This window comes from Cupressus sempervirens, chromosome 3 (assembly GCF_028749045.1).
Source record: "Cupressus sempervirens isolate cs-2001-9-10 chromosome 3, ASM2874904v1, whole genome shotgun sequence".
NCBI lineage: Eukaryota > Viridiplantae > Streptophyta > Pinopsida > Cupressales > Cupressaceae > Cupressus > Cupressus sempervirens.
The window spans coordinates 1080680585-1080697217 of record NC_143120.1 but is presented as its reverse complement, the minus strand read 5'-3'; the positions used below and the strand labels follow the sequence as shown (position 1 = coordinate 1080697217).

At 35.9% G+C, this 16633-nt stretch overlaps 1 protein-coding gene across 1 annotated transcript; it reads left to right on the top strand.

Annotated features, from left to right (window-relative positions):
- The first annotated feature begins 9366 nt into the window (after nt 1-9366).
- HSP101 (heat shock protein 101) lies at nt 9367-15163 on the top strand. The gene is made up of 11 exons (XM_089823111.1): nt 9367-9493; nt 10045-10773; nt 11687-11856; nt 11949-12094; nt 12203-12344; nt 12539-12720; nt 12863-13144; nt 13268-13608; nt 13725-14004; nt 14137-14334; nt 14556-15163. Exons 2-11 carry the CDS (start codon nt 10082-10084, stop codon nt 14859-14861), a joined length of 2739 nt encoding a protein of 912 aa, XP_089679237.1. The 5' UTR covers nt 9367-9493; nt 10045-10081; the 3' UTR covers nt 14862-15163.
- The last annotated feature ends 1470 nt before the right edge of the window (nt 15164-16633 follow it).

Here is a 16633-nt window from a genome sequence, read left to right as displayed (position 1 = left end):
GCATGCAAACTCTCTTCAATTCTTCTTGGCATTCCTTTCATCTGTCTATAAAGTTTAGGGTTCATCTTCCTTAAGAAGACCTAGGTGATTTAGGGTTAGGTATGAATCAATGGTAGTGATTTACCCGATTTTCGCTTAAACCTTCCCTTTTTTTGATTGGATGCATGTCATGCATAGGAATTCACAATTAAGATTTTTCCTTATCAACAAAAATCATAAAACAATACTTAAGTCGAATAAAAAATGGTTTACATAGTAGTTTGTGCCAATACAAACAACTATGTCAAAACTATATTACTCGACATTTGAAGTCCCTAGTGCTCGACACTAACTATATCTTCAATGCTATCACTCGACATGTGAGTAACTTGGCATGCACTACTTTCTTGACACTTGAATCACTCGGCATATACTATCTGCTCGACATTTGAGTGACTCAACACTTGAGTGGTTCGACACTCACTGTTTACTCGACATGCACTATCTTATACATTATGCTTGACATATGTTACTTATTCGGTATGAACTAAGTAGATGACTTAAGTTTATAGACACTGATTAGTCAAAACCAATCTGAGATCAACAATTGGTCATATATTAATGATCTTATCCTTATGAGCATAACATATATAACTAGTGCCTATTCAAGTTTTATACAAAAAGTTTCAAAATATCAAAATTTGGCAACACATGACTTATCAATCATACCTCAAAATTTCAATTTCATAACTCCCTCTGAGTTGATTATTCTGTGCTATACTCTGTACAAAATCTTTCTCATGCTGAGTAGATTGTTTGTCTATTTAGCTCTGTCTCTATCTCCCTAAACTCTTTCTCATTATTACTCTCCCTTTGTCCTTACTCCCCCTTCATGGTTAATTAGTCAAATCTCTTGAATAGAAATTTCCTTCCTTCTCTTCAATGATTTCTTTAACTCATCTCTTGCTTCATTTAGCTAATGTAGGGCAAGTTGTATTTCAACTGTCTGGTTCTCAATAGTCTTTCCCAATTTGTAGACTTCAATCTTCTAAGATCTTTCCTCAAAGCTGCAAAGCTTTTCTTTTAGAGAACTAGGCTCTGATACCAATTTTTGGAAACCTCTAAAACTATTCACCACACATCCATCTCACAATCCATGCATATCATCTAAAATACCAAATTAAGCATATACATCCATAGCATGAAAGTAAATATTCAACACATGTATGATACAAGATATTTGGTTACCCAAAAACCCTCCAGGGAGAAGGTAAAATGGGGGTGGGGATGACACCCACAAATCTTTACTATTGTAGTAATAAAATGTATCCAATGAAGGTTACAATGTTTGATCATGAAACATGATCTATCCCGTGAAAGATTTGCCTTGTTAAAGGCTTACAAGATTGTTAGATCTTACCCTATTAAAGGGTTTATAATACCTTGCTAAAAGTGTGTCTGGTAAGAGGACTTTAACTCGCAATAAAGTAAGCACCCTGTTAAAGGATTTATAAGAGCCTCTTGGGACTACTTTGTTAAGAGATTTGACTGATTCACCTGTTAAAATGTCTCAGCAATGATCCTACGATTAGCACTCTGTTGCTTGATGTTAGATCCCCTTTGAATTGGTGTATATTTGATCCTTTCTTATCAGATGTAGCTCAATTGTCCTCTATTTCCTTTCCTCGGTTCTCCTTCTAATTGATTTTGCAATGTAGCTCAATTCATAATACCTTAATCACTATGAATGCTCTTTTTGTGCATGTAAATTCTCTTCAATTCTGCTTAGCATTATTTTTATCACAAGATTGAGTAACAAAGGTTGCAACCCTATTAATAAAAAGAATGTCAAGAAGATGGTTGAGACAAACCTGAGCACAAGGTTTGACAGAAGAAACATGAGGGTAGACTCCATTCAAGATAAAGGAGTAAAATTAATAACCAAGATAGTGCAGTACAAATCGAACCATGGATCAAGGGTTAACTCAATACCAGGTAGATTTTTGCATGCAACTTATATAATGGTTATGCAAGGAAGAAAAATTAATTTGTGTGAGATTAGCAGATTGCAACTATTGGACAACATTTCAAAGATGAAGAGGACAAAGAATGTAGTTTTTAGGTTTGAGTCCCTACTAACTCATCTATTCTTTTATGCTACAAGGAAGTTTCCTAGATTAATAAATTGGGATAGCAACGAGTGCGAAATGAAATTGGTGACTCAATGCTACATATCTAAATGAGAAAATATCAGAGATGATGTCATCAATAGAATGATGAAATTTCAAATTAAGATGAAATAGAGGTATATAATACCTGCCTCTATGATTGAGAAGTACAATGAAGAAATATGCTTCATGGTGGAAACAAACACCACCTGCATGGAAGCAATTTTTCCCAGAGTTAAGTTTATAGAACCTATGAGATATGAGATGAGTGCAAAGCTCATAGAACGATATGCATATATTATTCTTGAATCTAAAAATAATACATAGTGCCCTAGATGGGGAACTTATGAGGAAAGATCAAGAGTGGTTAATTCAAAAGTTTACAACAAAGAAAGCAAGAAAAAGGTAGAGAAAGAGATAGATTCTATTCTCAAGGAATCTGGCATGACTTAGAAGGAGTTTGATGAGATTAAAGGTATAACACTAGAAATGAAGCCCATTGGGTAGACTGAAGTGTTGGCAACAACTTCCATTATAGTTGTAGGACCTTCATAGGGTGTGACAGTAGCACAACCATGTGCACAAGTACCAATTGCACCATATGCAACAGTTGCACCAGTGCAACGAGTCAGAACAAAGAGTGATCAACCTAGAAGAAAGTCAGAGGCTAAATCAGTTGTTGTGCAAAAAAAATCCAAGAGATTGGTGAAGGTGAAGCAAGAACCTACACCAACAAGAAAGAAAAGGGTCAATCAAACTACTAACGGACCCAGAAAGAAAAGAAGAACAATGCAAGTTAGTGATTCTAAGGAATTAGAGGATGAAACAAAAGATAGACTAGTAATCTAGAATGTGCAAGAAGGAAGAAAAACAATTGGAAAGAAAGCATGGAAGCCAAAGGTAGAAAACCTTAATATGTAAATTATTAATGATGATAATTTTTAATAGTTGAATAAATATTATGATTTGTATAGTAATATGGATAGAAGGTAGTTTTAAAATGCCATTATAAGGAACATGATTTTGAGGAGCAAAAGGTTTGAGACTATACAAAACAAGACACCAGAGGATCTGTATAATAGGCTTGTAAATAGAAAAAGAAGAATACCAAAAGAATATATGAATATGAGGATCACAATGATAAACAAACTATGTGATATTAATTCTAAGGAGGAATCAAATAGAATTTTGAAGGGTATTGAGCCTTTGCTGAGGAAAAAAAGAAGGGAAATTCTTTTGATGGGAGGCAATTATGAGGATGCTAGGAAAGAAACTAAGGAGGCTATTGTAAAGTATATGACTATAGTACCTAAGGTGAGTGTGGAGTCTAAACCTAAGAGTCTATATAGTATACACCTTCCAAGGAAGAGGAAGAAGTAGAAGAGACACAACAAGCACTCTCACCACCTCACATTATTATGGGTACTGAATCCATGCAAGTGGATGGTACACGCATTACTATGGATACTAAGGAGAATCCTTTTGCATCATTTGGCCAATCCATTGTTGGCAATGTTACTACTTACTCTAGTTATGATGATAAAGAAGAAGAGAGAAAGAAAGAACAAGAAAATAAAAAGGAAGAAGAAAAGAGAATTAAGAATGAAAAGGAGGAAGTTGAAGAAGAAGCAAGGAAAGAAGCAGAAAGGATAGTTGAAGAAAATAAGAAGGTTGAGGAAGAGAAGAAGAGCATAGAACTGAAGACAGTTCCACTCATTCCTACAACAACTCTAGTAACAACAACAACAACATCATCGACAATACCAGTACCATTTGATGATGATGATGATGATGATCAAAAGGGTTTGATGAGCACATTAAGTTGTTTGAGAAGAAAAATCAGTAAAGTCCTTGGAGAAGACATTAACTGAAGTCTTGGATAGAATGCAGAAGACAATTACTACAACTATAGCTATTCCAGACTTGAAATCGAAGGCCATGGCATTAGTGAGAACCTTTGACAAGGAATTCACAACTTTAGCAGAAGTAGCTTTAGCATAAGCTCAGGTAAAACATGATGCAACACTATTCAACATAGTATGCACTAATGTGCACAATGAGCTAAAGGCGCTTAATGGAACCATCAAGGGACCGAGAAAGCATATTGATGAATAGAAAAGATTGTATGGACAATGTGTGTAGTCATACAAGTACCTTGCAGACTTTGAGAGTCAGATAAAAGGTGATTTTAGTGAACTTGAAACACTCATTGTTAAGTTACAACTCCCAGAATCCAACATTGAAGACTATGGAGTAGAAGTGGAGAAGATACATGGTATGATCAGAGACTTGGAATTTGAGAAAGATAAAGCATCAAGGAGATTCTCTAGTCTTAGAGAAATTTTGTCATCTAAAATTAGTATTTTGTAGAGGCAACTTGAGGAATGTCTTACAACTAAGGCTTCCTATGACAAGTTCACCTATACTGACTTTAGTGCAGTTGAAGTGGAATTTTATGCACTTTGCACACTACTCAACATCTTAGAGACAGTGAAGGACAATTGGAAGAAAGAGATAGAACAACTAAAGGTTGTGTATGCAGATTGTTTTTCTAGATTAATAGGTTGATTAGCAACAGAATACCCAATTTTTGCATATAGATTTTGGCACCTTTTCCATTGACGTCACAGGGGGAGAGGGAAAATTGTATGTTTGTAAGTACTAAGGAGTATAAACAAAGGGGGAGTAATATTGTATATGCAAGCTAGTGTAAGGGGGAGTGTACTTACATATCAATGTACATGAGTGATAAGAGATGTAATGATCCATCAAAACATGAATAAAATTGTTATGTTTTGAAGGCAATTTTGTAGTTACTTTTATTTTTGCTTTTGTTATGTATGACATCATTTTGGGACTTAGCCAATTTTATCAAATGTTGCCATCAATACAAAAGGGAGAAATTGTTGGCAATATGCTTAGTTAGATGTCTTGAAGATTTTCATTTATGGAAACATACATTCAACATTTCATCTATGCATTTAGAGATGGAAATTGTCTAAGTATTAGACAGTCTGCAGTAGCACAAAGTATAGATCTTAATATTACGGACAATGCGCATAGACTTAGCTTAAGCACAATTGAGGAAAGGTTTGTAACATTGTCGTCATGAGGTGTACCAGCACACATGTGTGTACGAATAGTACAACACAAATTATACTAAGATTAATAGTGTAGACATTTAATAGTGTAGAACAGAGCATGACATAAAATAGAGTTGTACGACTTTAAGAATTATTTTGGTTACAAAATAATTACTAAGTTATGATTGAGATGACTATGAGGATATTATTCTATAAGTTATTTATATTATGTCAAGTGTGTGAAGTCATGAAGGCTGACGGTGTAGAGTTTTATGATTATGGAAGGTATAAGTAAAGATCTTATCTTGTATAGATAATGGGGTAGTTGTGTGATTAGATGTGACATGCAAACTATTGTGAGAACTATCTGTGAGCCTTATGTGATAAGAATTTTGATGTATGATCAGAACAAGTGCGACGTACAATAGATAACAAGAATTGTATGCATATTTATTCTTGTGAAGAAATGAATTGTATATTATATGTTAGGGAAGTGGGCTCTTCTTGCATACATTGTATTTTTTCTACCAACTCCTAATAGGGTTGAGGCTTCTAACAATGCCTAGTCTCCTAACAAGGGAATCGAGACACTATATGTACTTCATAGACTCCTGACAAGGTCAATATCCTTAACATGATCCTATTGTTTAGTGAATCATCTAGCGGGTATCATCTCCACTGGGGTTTTCCCTTGGCCAGGGTTTCCCTAGTTAACAAATCATGGTGTTATGAGTTCTCCATATGCATGGTTATATTTACTATTCAGCATTGTTGGTTTACTTTCATATGCAAGTTATAGAGTAATTAACAATATTTAGTTGTGGGCAAAAGTTTACAATATACTGATTCACCACCCCCCCTCTCATAGTATTATTTATTTCTAACATAAAGATCTTAGGTGTACAAACAATATTTTGATTATCTGATGATGCATGTTCATGTACATGTTCTATACTGTGTCTTGATGTTAAAGTTTAATGCGCAAAGTCTAAGTCAAAGTTGTACGAAAAATATGTGTGATTTACAGAGAGCAGTGCAGAGACAAAGTGTTTGAAAAGCAGTTTATGATGTTTGTATTATATCTTCTAATAGAGATATAATCAACTGATGCACAATCAGCTAGTGACATAACATAGTCTAATGGTGATGTCAACGTCTGCACAAGACTTGAAGTCACATGTGTGAAGTTTTGTATACACTACGAGTCGACAGTGCTATTGTAATTGCAAATTAATTAATTATCTTATTATAATTAATTGGGAAAACCTCAAGGCCGAATCAAGGAATTATTTTGAAGCTATGTTATCAAGGAAAGATGTTATCCTTGTTTTTAATGTATGGAATGTGTTTGGAGTATGCGAAGTGATCAAGGAAGTACAAAAAGGAGCTGTGTTTGGTGAATGTGTGTAAGCGATCCAAGAGATTATTGGATGCGAGATTTGTGATTTGGTTACAAGATCAAAAGGAGCAGAAGTCCGGTTGACATGACATAGAAAGAGGAAGGCCATTTCTATTATTTTACAAGGAACAATATAGAGATCATTTGGACAATGGGTTCATTGCTCTTGCCCCTAAAACTGTTTGGACAATGGGTTCATCTATCTTCTACAACTCCTAACAGGGATTCAAAGTCTCCTAACAGGGACTGATATGTACTAAATGTATTTATAGACTCCTAACTGAGTCTATCCTCTAACAAGGACCTTTTATATTAATACATCATCTTGTGGGTATCATCCCCACTGGGGTTTTCCCTCTAATCAAGGGTTCCCCTAGTTAACATATATGGTGTTATTATGCATGAGTATCTTGTTGCGATTTCTGATTATATTGCTCATATGGTTAAGTTTGTTTAAGGTTAATAATTGTGATAATAGTTGGATAACTGATTCACCCCCCTCTCAGTTATATTAGTGGACTATATATTCTAATATAGATTTGGTTTCTTATTTTGATTAGACTGATTGCATATATATATCTTAGATATAGCGATCCTAAGTGTCTTAATTTATATTTTTCATTTAATTAGTTGGATCAAATTACTTTTACATAACACATCTAAGATTAATGAACATTGCATGAGAGAGGATTTGCTTGCGTACATCCTTAGTATAATTTGGGTTTAGTATTAACATACCTTCATCCTATTTGAGTTTTGCTAATCTAACTTGAGTTATATTGAGAGTTATGTTTGGAAGCCACTGTTTTTCTTATATTGAATGGCTTAGGGAAAATATGTTTAACTAATGAAATCATCTCATCTAATTTATATTGTTAAATTCACTACTTCCATTTTCCACCTAAACATCGAGTAAGATATATAACAATGGTTTTTTTTTTGATCAAATAAAATAGTAAGATGGTACTTATTTTTGGATGCTTCTACGAAGTTAATTCATGAAATGTTAAAGGAAAATTTTTCTATTATAAAGTGGATCAACTAGTGGCTTTAAAATGGTCAAATTCTAAATGACACTTTATTCCTAAATTTCTCTGGCATGAACCCCTTGAACCAATAGTATTTTCTTTAGATGGTTATTATTGCTAATCGTTTTTGCTATTGAGGCCTTGTTCTATAATATGTGGGTATTACTCCTTTGCCATGTGCTTGTTGCAACATGCATGAGTTAGCGAAATGCTTTTTTTTTGAGTGCAAATTTGTGATAGTGGTTTGTTCTCTATTTCTTGGGTCTCTTATTACCTGGAATGCTCATCCGACCCTCTCTTGGATTGAGGTTTTAGCTATGTTTGTTGATTTTGTTTATGCTAAATTAAATAAGTTTTCTGTTTGATTATCTAATAGAAATCTCATGGTTTCTTTGGAAGTCAATAAATGTAGAGGTATTTCAAGGAAATAAAATAAAAATTATTGGGTGTAACATCAAACTTAGACATTATACCATTATGTCACAGGTCTCAACAGTGCTTGAAATCCTTAAGAACAAGCTTATGATTTTGGTGCAAGGAGGAGCTCAAATCATTTACAAATCCAATATTTTATATTTCAAGACACACAAAGACATGTTAGATAAAAAAGAGTTGGATATTCGAAACCAATTTATCAAGGAAAAAAGTATTGGTGTAGACAAAGAAAAGGATAAAAGTAAGGTGACACTTATTATTGGTGCTCTAGGTTGGGAGGCGCTAACGAAGGTTCCTCCTACCGTAGATCCACCGTTAGGGGTTTTTGATATAAATCAAGATAAGTGCAGTAACAACATAATTTGGTCATGAGACTCTTGACAACCGAGCTAATAATGCTTTCTTTTTTATTTATATTAGTCACTTTTTATTATGCCATGCCAATGTAAAAAGATACTATAGATTTTTGTCATTTTTTTTTCCAAAGACTCAATAAGCTTTTTGATATGGATATGTTATGAACAAACAACTACACTGTAAATTAAATACTATTGAAAAAACCCTAAAATATATCAAATATCATGATAAACCTCTAAACTAAAAAGTTTAATAATAATACCAATGTGAATATTTTTGCCAGGCCTTTTAATAAAATTAAAAATTAATAATAACAATGCCCCACTAACACTAAATTTTCTTTCAAATATAATTAGGTAACCAGCCAAATTTTATTTTCCTGATTTCAATCATTAATCAATTACCAAATATTTTTTATTATAATAATTAAAAAAAATGGACAAAACAATTACAAAAATATTTGCCCCAAAAGGAAAAAATCACTGTCCACATCCCAATGGTCTCTTTAAATTCGATAGTTTGTACATGGTGGTCATGTCAAATACGTAAAATTTATCTTCTATTATGTACCCCAGTAGGTGCAAGGGGAAAGATAGAGGCAACGTCTATACCGCCACGAAAATGCACTTTCATACGAAGGAGAGGACTGGGTTAATTTTTTTCAAAAGTTAGAAAAAGCAAGATAAAGGAGGTGCATTTTCGTGGCTGTATAGCCACGGGCAAAGATACATAGGTGGTTCCCACGTGTAGAACAGGTGGCACTTTCTCCAGTGAAATACAACCGTCGATCCATTGGAGATGGACGGCTCTCAGGGACTTGAAGTTTGAAACTTCTTGAAGTCTCGAGAGAGGTCTCGCATATTCTCCTGTTTCTCTCTTCCCCTTATAACAGTCTCTTCTTTCTGCAATTCTCCATCAATTTGATTTGGCAAAGCGTTCTGAAATTTTTGTTAGTACTTCTCTCGGCGACATTTCTGTACATAAATCAATATTTTCTTTTGGTGGCGTTTCTGTTGTAGAAAGCAAGCGAATTAACAGAGTGAGGTATGTTTGATGCCATCCACTTTGTGCTTTTCCTTTCTCTTTCGTCACTCTTCGATGGAATCTTGAGCCAACTAGTCGATTTCGGTCTGTTGTAGCAATTTGTATGTATTGTTGAAGAAAATAGAAGTTTGGCATGTCTGCGTCCATATGTGTATGAATCGTTGAAGAAAATAGATGTTGGAGACGTTTTGTCTGTAGATGTATGAGTTTTAAAACTGAAGATATTAATGTGAGAAATTATTTTGAAGCTAAGGGTTTTCATCGCGTTCTTATAACAGAACAAAAACGAATTTTGGTTAGATATTTGTTAAAGAAAATGTGTATTTCTTTTCTGTATTTCTCTTATTATCCTGATGGAAGTTTGAAATTTATTAAATGCGAGTGGAATATTGAGCGATAGTGAGCTTGCATATTGGAAAAATGTTTCATGTATGCAGGCATTATGTTTTATTCACTGATATCAACCATTCTGAGATACGAATGGGTTGAACGAAACAAAAGGCGTTTTGAATTATGGATTTGAAAATTACTCTTCTGTTTTGTTCTAGCAGGACAGAGAACAGGCTTGTTTTCCTGGCATAATTGAAAATGAATCCGGAGAAATTTACAAATAAAACTAACGAAGCTCTAGCGGCAAGTGTAGGGCTTGCCCAAGAATCTGGTCACGCTCAATTCACTCCCATCCACTTGGCCGTTGCTCTTATTGAGGATAATTCTGGTTTACTAAAACAGGCGATTTCTTCTGCTTCTGGTGGAGATCAATCAGTTGAATCCGTTAAGAGAGTCCTGCGCCAGCACCTGAAAAAACTTCCGTCCCAGGACCCTGCCCCAGACGACAATCCTCCTAGTACCGCTCTCATCAAATGCATCAGGCGCGCCCAATCGGCGCAAAAGAATAAAGGAGACACTCATTTGGCTGTAGATCATCTTATACTTGGATTACTGGAGGATTCACAAATTGCAGACATCTTCAAGGATGCGGGTGTGAGTGCCTCGAGGGTTAAATCTGAAGTCGAGAAGCTGAGGGGGGAGGGTAAGAAGGTGGAGACTGCCTTTGGTGATACAAATTACCAGGCTCTGAAGACCTATGGGCGCGATCTTGTGGAGGTAGCTGGGAAACTGGACCCAGTTATTGGCAGAGACGAAGAAATCAAGAGAGTCATCAGAATTCTGTCTCGGAGGACGAAGAACAATCCAGTGCTGATTGGAGAGCCTGGCGTTGGAAAGACAGCTGTTGTGGAGGGATTGGCTCAGAGGATTGTTAGAGGAGATGTACCAAGGTAAGATGTTTTTGGGTAATCCTGTAGATTGTTTTAGAATAGGCTAGAAAGAGAGGAGCATTTAACGTTTAGGTTAGTCTCTTTTGAATACAGTGAATGCAATATCTTTACCTTCCCAGATATATATCTTTTGAATACAATATTTTTAATTTGTTATCTTACTTCCCTGTGAGATAGATGTTTGTTTAAAGTAGTACGTAAGGAAGGGTTTTGTAGGGTTGAGCGAATTTTATGTTTCTCACTGTATTGTTCGCATTCAGATATTTCTTCTAAAGTAGGGTATGCATTAAACAGTTTTGCAAGGCATACCTTTTCAGCAATGGCATTCTCTCCACATATAGCAATATGGCCAATAGCACATTAACGACGATCAGAAATATTGGAACTACTCCTATTTATAGATTTCTCCTCAGCTCTGCTGCAAACACCTTACTCTCTTTAAGCTATTTCTTTTCACAATTTTTTTATTGGAAGTCGTTTGAATGCAAAAATCTCTCCTCTTTAGGTCAGTTTTCATGTTCATCAAATTTTTAATCAAAGGGACTTGAATAGGTTGCTACTGAGCCGTCTCACTTTCCATTATCTATAAATCGTGTTCAGATCTTATGGTTATTCCCCCGTTGCTATCCTCAGAAAAATACAAAAGGATTTTTTATTCTCCATTCTTGAGATTCTTGGTTAAATCAATCATGACATCGTTCAAATCTTCATTCATTTTTTCTGTTTCATTCCCCAAATACAAATTATCATTTGCTAATTTTTGTCATTATAATCTATCATACAATATTAATCCCGAGTTGGATTCTAACTAGGACTGGGGTAGGGGCTGGTATCAGGTCACTGTTTTGGCAATCGCTTTAGGACCAATAAATTCGCACTAGGAGATTCATGAAATTTCTATTCGATGTTGCAGCAATTTGCTTGATGTTAGACTGATTGCATTGGACATGGGAGCCCTAGTGGCTGGAGCCAAGTACAGAGGTGAGTTTGAAGAGCGACTCAAATCTGTCCTGAAGGAGGTGGATGAAGCTCAAGGAAAGGTCATTCTGTTTATTGATGAGATACATTTGGTTCTTGGTGCTGGTGAGTGATTATTTGGACTTTTTTTTCCTCTTTTTGTCTAAACTAAATATCTGCCGTAACTGCATCTCATTGACAATGGGACTTGTCTTCAGGGCGTACTGAGGGTTCAATGGATGCTGCGAATCTATTTAAACCAATGCTTGCTCGAGGCCAACTGAGGTGTATAGGAGCAACTACATTGGAAGAGTACCGAAAATATGTAGAGAAAGATGCTGCTTTCGAGCGCCGATTCCAGCAGGTTGCTCCTTGATTATGTTTATTGAAATATTCTATTTTCTGGTCTGTATTACTGTAGGATCTTAGATTTGCCTTGCGAATTGCTCACCTTACTAACTGCCTTTGGCAGGTGTATGTGGCTGAACCTAGCGTGGCTGACACCATCAACATTTTGCGTGGTCTGAAAGAAAAATATGAAGGCCACCATGGTGTGAGGATAATGGACAGAGCACTGGTTGTTGCTGCCCAATTATCCAGTCGTTATATAGCTGGTAAGTTTTCCAAATGGATATTCATCTTTGAACTGGTTATAGACAAGGTAAAATTTTATGGGCGCGCTTATTATACTATAAGAGTTTTGATCATAAATGGAGGGAATCTTAAACTTAATCGAGCGGAATGCAGGCCTTTCTAGGGGCTTTGTAGAAGTGATTCTCAAATGTTAGTTTGTTTCAACTCTGAACAGATCGTCATCTTCCCGACAAAGCAATTGATTTGGTTGATGAGGCATGTGCAAATGTGAAAGTACAGCTAGATAGTCAACCTGAGGAGATTGATGCACTAGAAAGGAAAAGAATTCAATTAGAAGTTGAGCTGCACGCTCTTGAGAAGGAGAAAGACAAAGCAAGCAAAGCTCGCCTGGTGGAGGTTAGTACCGAAATCTACCTCTCTTTTCAATAGTTTCTTTTTCTTTCTTGAGGGTTGCATATGCAGCCACAATGAAAAATTACTGTGTTATGCAAGGGGTTTTCTGTAGAGGATTGAGCTCTTATTCTTTTCAATCTTACAGGTTCAGAACGAGCTTGATGATTTGAGGGATAAGTTGCACCCTCTTAAAATGAAATACCAGAAAGAGAAAGAGAGAGTGGATGAAATCCGTCGGTTGAAGCAAAAGCGCGAAGAATTGTTGTACACTCTGCAGGAGGCAGAACGTAGGATGGATTTGGCTAGAGTCGCTGATTTGAGATATGGGGCGCTCCAAGAGATAGATGCAGCAATTGCGCAATATGAAAGTAATGTTGAAGGAGATTTAATGTTGACAGAAGTTGTAGGACCTGATCAAATTGCAGAGGTATGTGTAATGGGAGAGCTCTGAATTGTCCTTTGTGCTGGTACTGCTGAAAGTGAAGTATCTGATGGTACTTTTATTGTACAATTCTAGGGATATATAAATAACGCTAACCGATTCATGCAGGTGGTCAGTCGTTGGACTGGGATTCCTGTTACTAGGCTTGGCCAAAATGAGAAGGATCGGCTGTTAGGCTTGGCCGAGAGGTTGCATAAAAGAGTTGTTGGGCAAGATCAAGCAGTTAAGGCAGTCGCTGATGCTGTTCTGAGATCAAGGGCAGGACTTGGGAGGCCACAGCAACCTACTGGATCATTCCTATTCTTGGGACCTACTGGAGTTGGTAAAACAGAGCTCGCTAAGGCTCTCGCAGAACAACTTTTTGATGATGAGAACTTGCTTGTCCGGATTGATATGTCTGAATACATGGAGCAGCATTCAGTTTCTAGGCTCATCGGTGCTCCACCTGGGTATGTAACATGCAATAGGTTTATTTCAGATGGGACCTATTTTAAATATAATTTCTTATTTATATATTCAATGCAAACAAGCAATATTTTAGCTGAATCTTAATCTATTATTGCAGATACGTTGGTTATGAAGAAGGTGGACAACTGACCGAAGCAGTCAGAAGACGACCATATAGTGTTGTTCTATTTGATGAAGTGGAGAAGGCACATGTATCTGTATTCAACACTTTGCTTCAGATGCTTGATGATGGTAGATTGACTGACGGACATGGTCGGACAGTTAACTTCTCCAACACAGTCATCATCATGACATCCAATCTTGGAGCAGAGTACCTGCTTGCAGGACTCTCTGGACGCACATCCATGGAAGCTGCCCGAGAGAGAGTATTGCAAGAAGTGCGTGCAAATTTAAGTGCTGGCTTATTATGGTTTCTTGTATTTCTGTTAACTAGATCTTGTTGTCATGGAAATATCTGTGATTGTAAAAGAAAAGCTGTTGTGTTAAATCTTCTTTTACCATTATTGCAGGTGAGAAAGCACTTCAGGCCAGAGCTGTTGAATAGACTTGATGAAATAGTTGTTTTTGATCCTCTTAAGAACGAGGAGCTGAGGAAAGTTGCCAGATTGCAGATGAGAGATGTGGCAGTAAGGCTTGCAGAGAGAGGAGTTGCTTTGGCAGTCACTGATGCAGCTTTAGACCTTGTTCTTGAGGAAGCCTACGATCCTGTGAGTCTAAATAAAGAGTTATTTTCCTTGAGCAGGTTACTGTTATACTAATTAGCTGAAATGGTTAGAACAAAATAAAAGAAAACCTTACCCGTTACAACTTTCAGGTTTCAAGTTTTATCATTGTATACAATTTGCTTGCTGCAATATTACACTTGTACAATCAAACCCCATTGAGATTTAGCTTTCTGGTGATTGAATCTCTGTTTTTGACTTTGTAGGTTTATGGTGCTAGACCCTTGAGACGGTGGCTGGAAAAGAAGGTTGTCACTCAATTGTCTCAAATGCTTATTAGTGGAGAAATTGATGAAAACTGTACTGTTTTTATAGATGCAATGCCTGGCAAGAAAGGGTTATCCTACCGTGTGGAGAGAAATGGAGGACTAGTCAATCCAGTCACTGGGTTAAAATCAGATATCTTAATAGAAATTCCTACCAATGCTGTCAAATCTGATGCATCTCAGGCCGTCAAGAAAATGAGAATTGAAGAAATAGATGATGATGAGCCTATGGAAGACACTATATGAGATGTCTAGCTCACTCGTTTAAGATGTGACCTCATGTTTATTTAGTAATTTTGCGAGGATGAGCTAAACGTGATCAAAATTGTATAGGGGTTTGGTAGATTCTTATGTGGTGAGATATGTTGATGTTTTCATTAATGTGTTAAATGGCAACAGCTCAAAGTATGATGGCTTCTAAGTTTGAGGGAAAATCTCAGCGTCACTGGGACTCTTCTTATCTAATGTAAATTCTCCGAGTTAGTTTTTTGATAATAGGTAAAACTTTACCAAACTACTGCTGAATATCATTTTGGCTTATAACAAAATCGATGATGCTAATAATAGACTCTAGTTTTTTTTGTAGATTCTAGTAATTTGTAAATGCCTAGATTATTTTTTCAAAATTAAAGCAGCTTCAAAATGTAGGGAAGTGTTGGTAATGTTTTGTTCTTGATGCAAATCGTTGCCAGTTTTTTGCATTTCCTCCTTCATGGGGCAAATGTTTATAATGGTCAATAAATGTATTAGTGGTTACGCTGGCTTATAGTCACTCAAGCGACACCATGGATAATATTAACCCACACATCCACTTAAACTTGGATAAAGTTTTGTCAGTTGGCAGAATGGTTTGTGGACTTCAAATAATATCAAAGTTAATTTAAAAAAAAAAAAAACGCCAAACAGTTTTGATGTTTTCAAATCGTATTCGCAATGTTTTTTTTGGGGGTTTGGGTTTTATATGTTTCATTTGCTCATTCATTCTAAGGCCAATAATGTTCATATGTACATATCTGGGTGAAGATTAAGGAAATCTTTTTTTAAAGGTATTTTTGGTTCAAATGTGAAAAGCTGATGTTTTCTCTAATGTTGATGAAATATATGAGGGACATTGTTCCCAACGTCACCGTCGACTCTGGTGTTGATGAAATATATGAGGGACATTCTTCTCAATGCCACCGTTGCCAGCAACACTGCGTTTGACAGCGAGGAATAGTTTTATAAAGGTTTTCCGAGTCTTGCATTTCTCTTGCATCAAGAAATATCTGTAAATCACATTTGATAAAAAGTTCCTTTTTGAAAGAACAGGTCTCCAACGAATGTTCTTCTCTAAAGTTTTAGAGAGGATTGCTACTCTTTGTGTTTGGGGTTTGTGTAACATCTTTTAATGGATATTTTTTCAGTCCTCAATTGTCTGGACGAATGATTAGTTTCATCTGGTAAACTGGAATACAGTTGCATTAAAGCCAATTGTTAATAATTTCTCAAATCTAACATTGAGAAGTGTACCCCTATATAAGGGAATGTCTAAGGGAAGATAATCAAGTGAGAAGATAATCGAGTGAGAGAGAATGTCTAAGGGAAGATAATCAAGTGAGAAGATAATCGAGTGAGAGAGGACTAATAGTCATAATTTATCAAATGTATCATTTAAAAGTGTACTCTTATATAAGGGAATGTCTGGGTGAAGATAATCAAGTGAGAGAGGACTAATAGTCATAATTTATCAAATGTAACATTTAAAAGTGTACCCCTATATATGGGAATGTCTGGGTGAAGATAATCAAGTGAGAGAGGACTAATAGTCACAATTTATCAAATGTAACATTTAAAAGTGTACCCCTATATATGGGAATGTCTGGGTGAAGATAATCAAGTGAGAGAGGACTAATAGTCATAATTTATCAAATGTAACATTTAAAAGTGTACCTCTATATATGGGAATGTCAGGCTGAAGATAATCAAGTGAGAGAGGACTAATAGTCACATTTTTTTGTATAGGGAATACTTGACTGGAT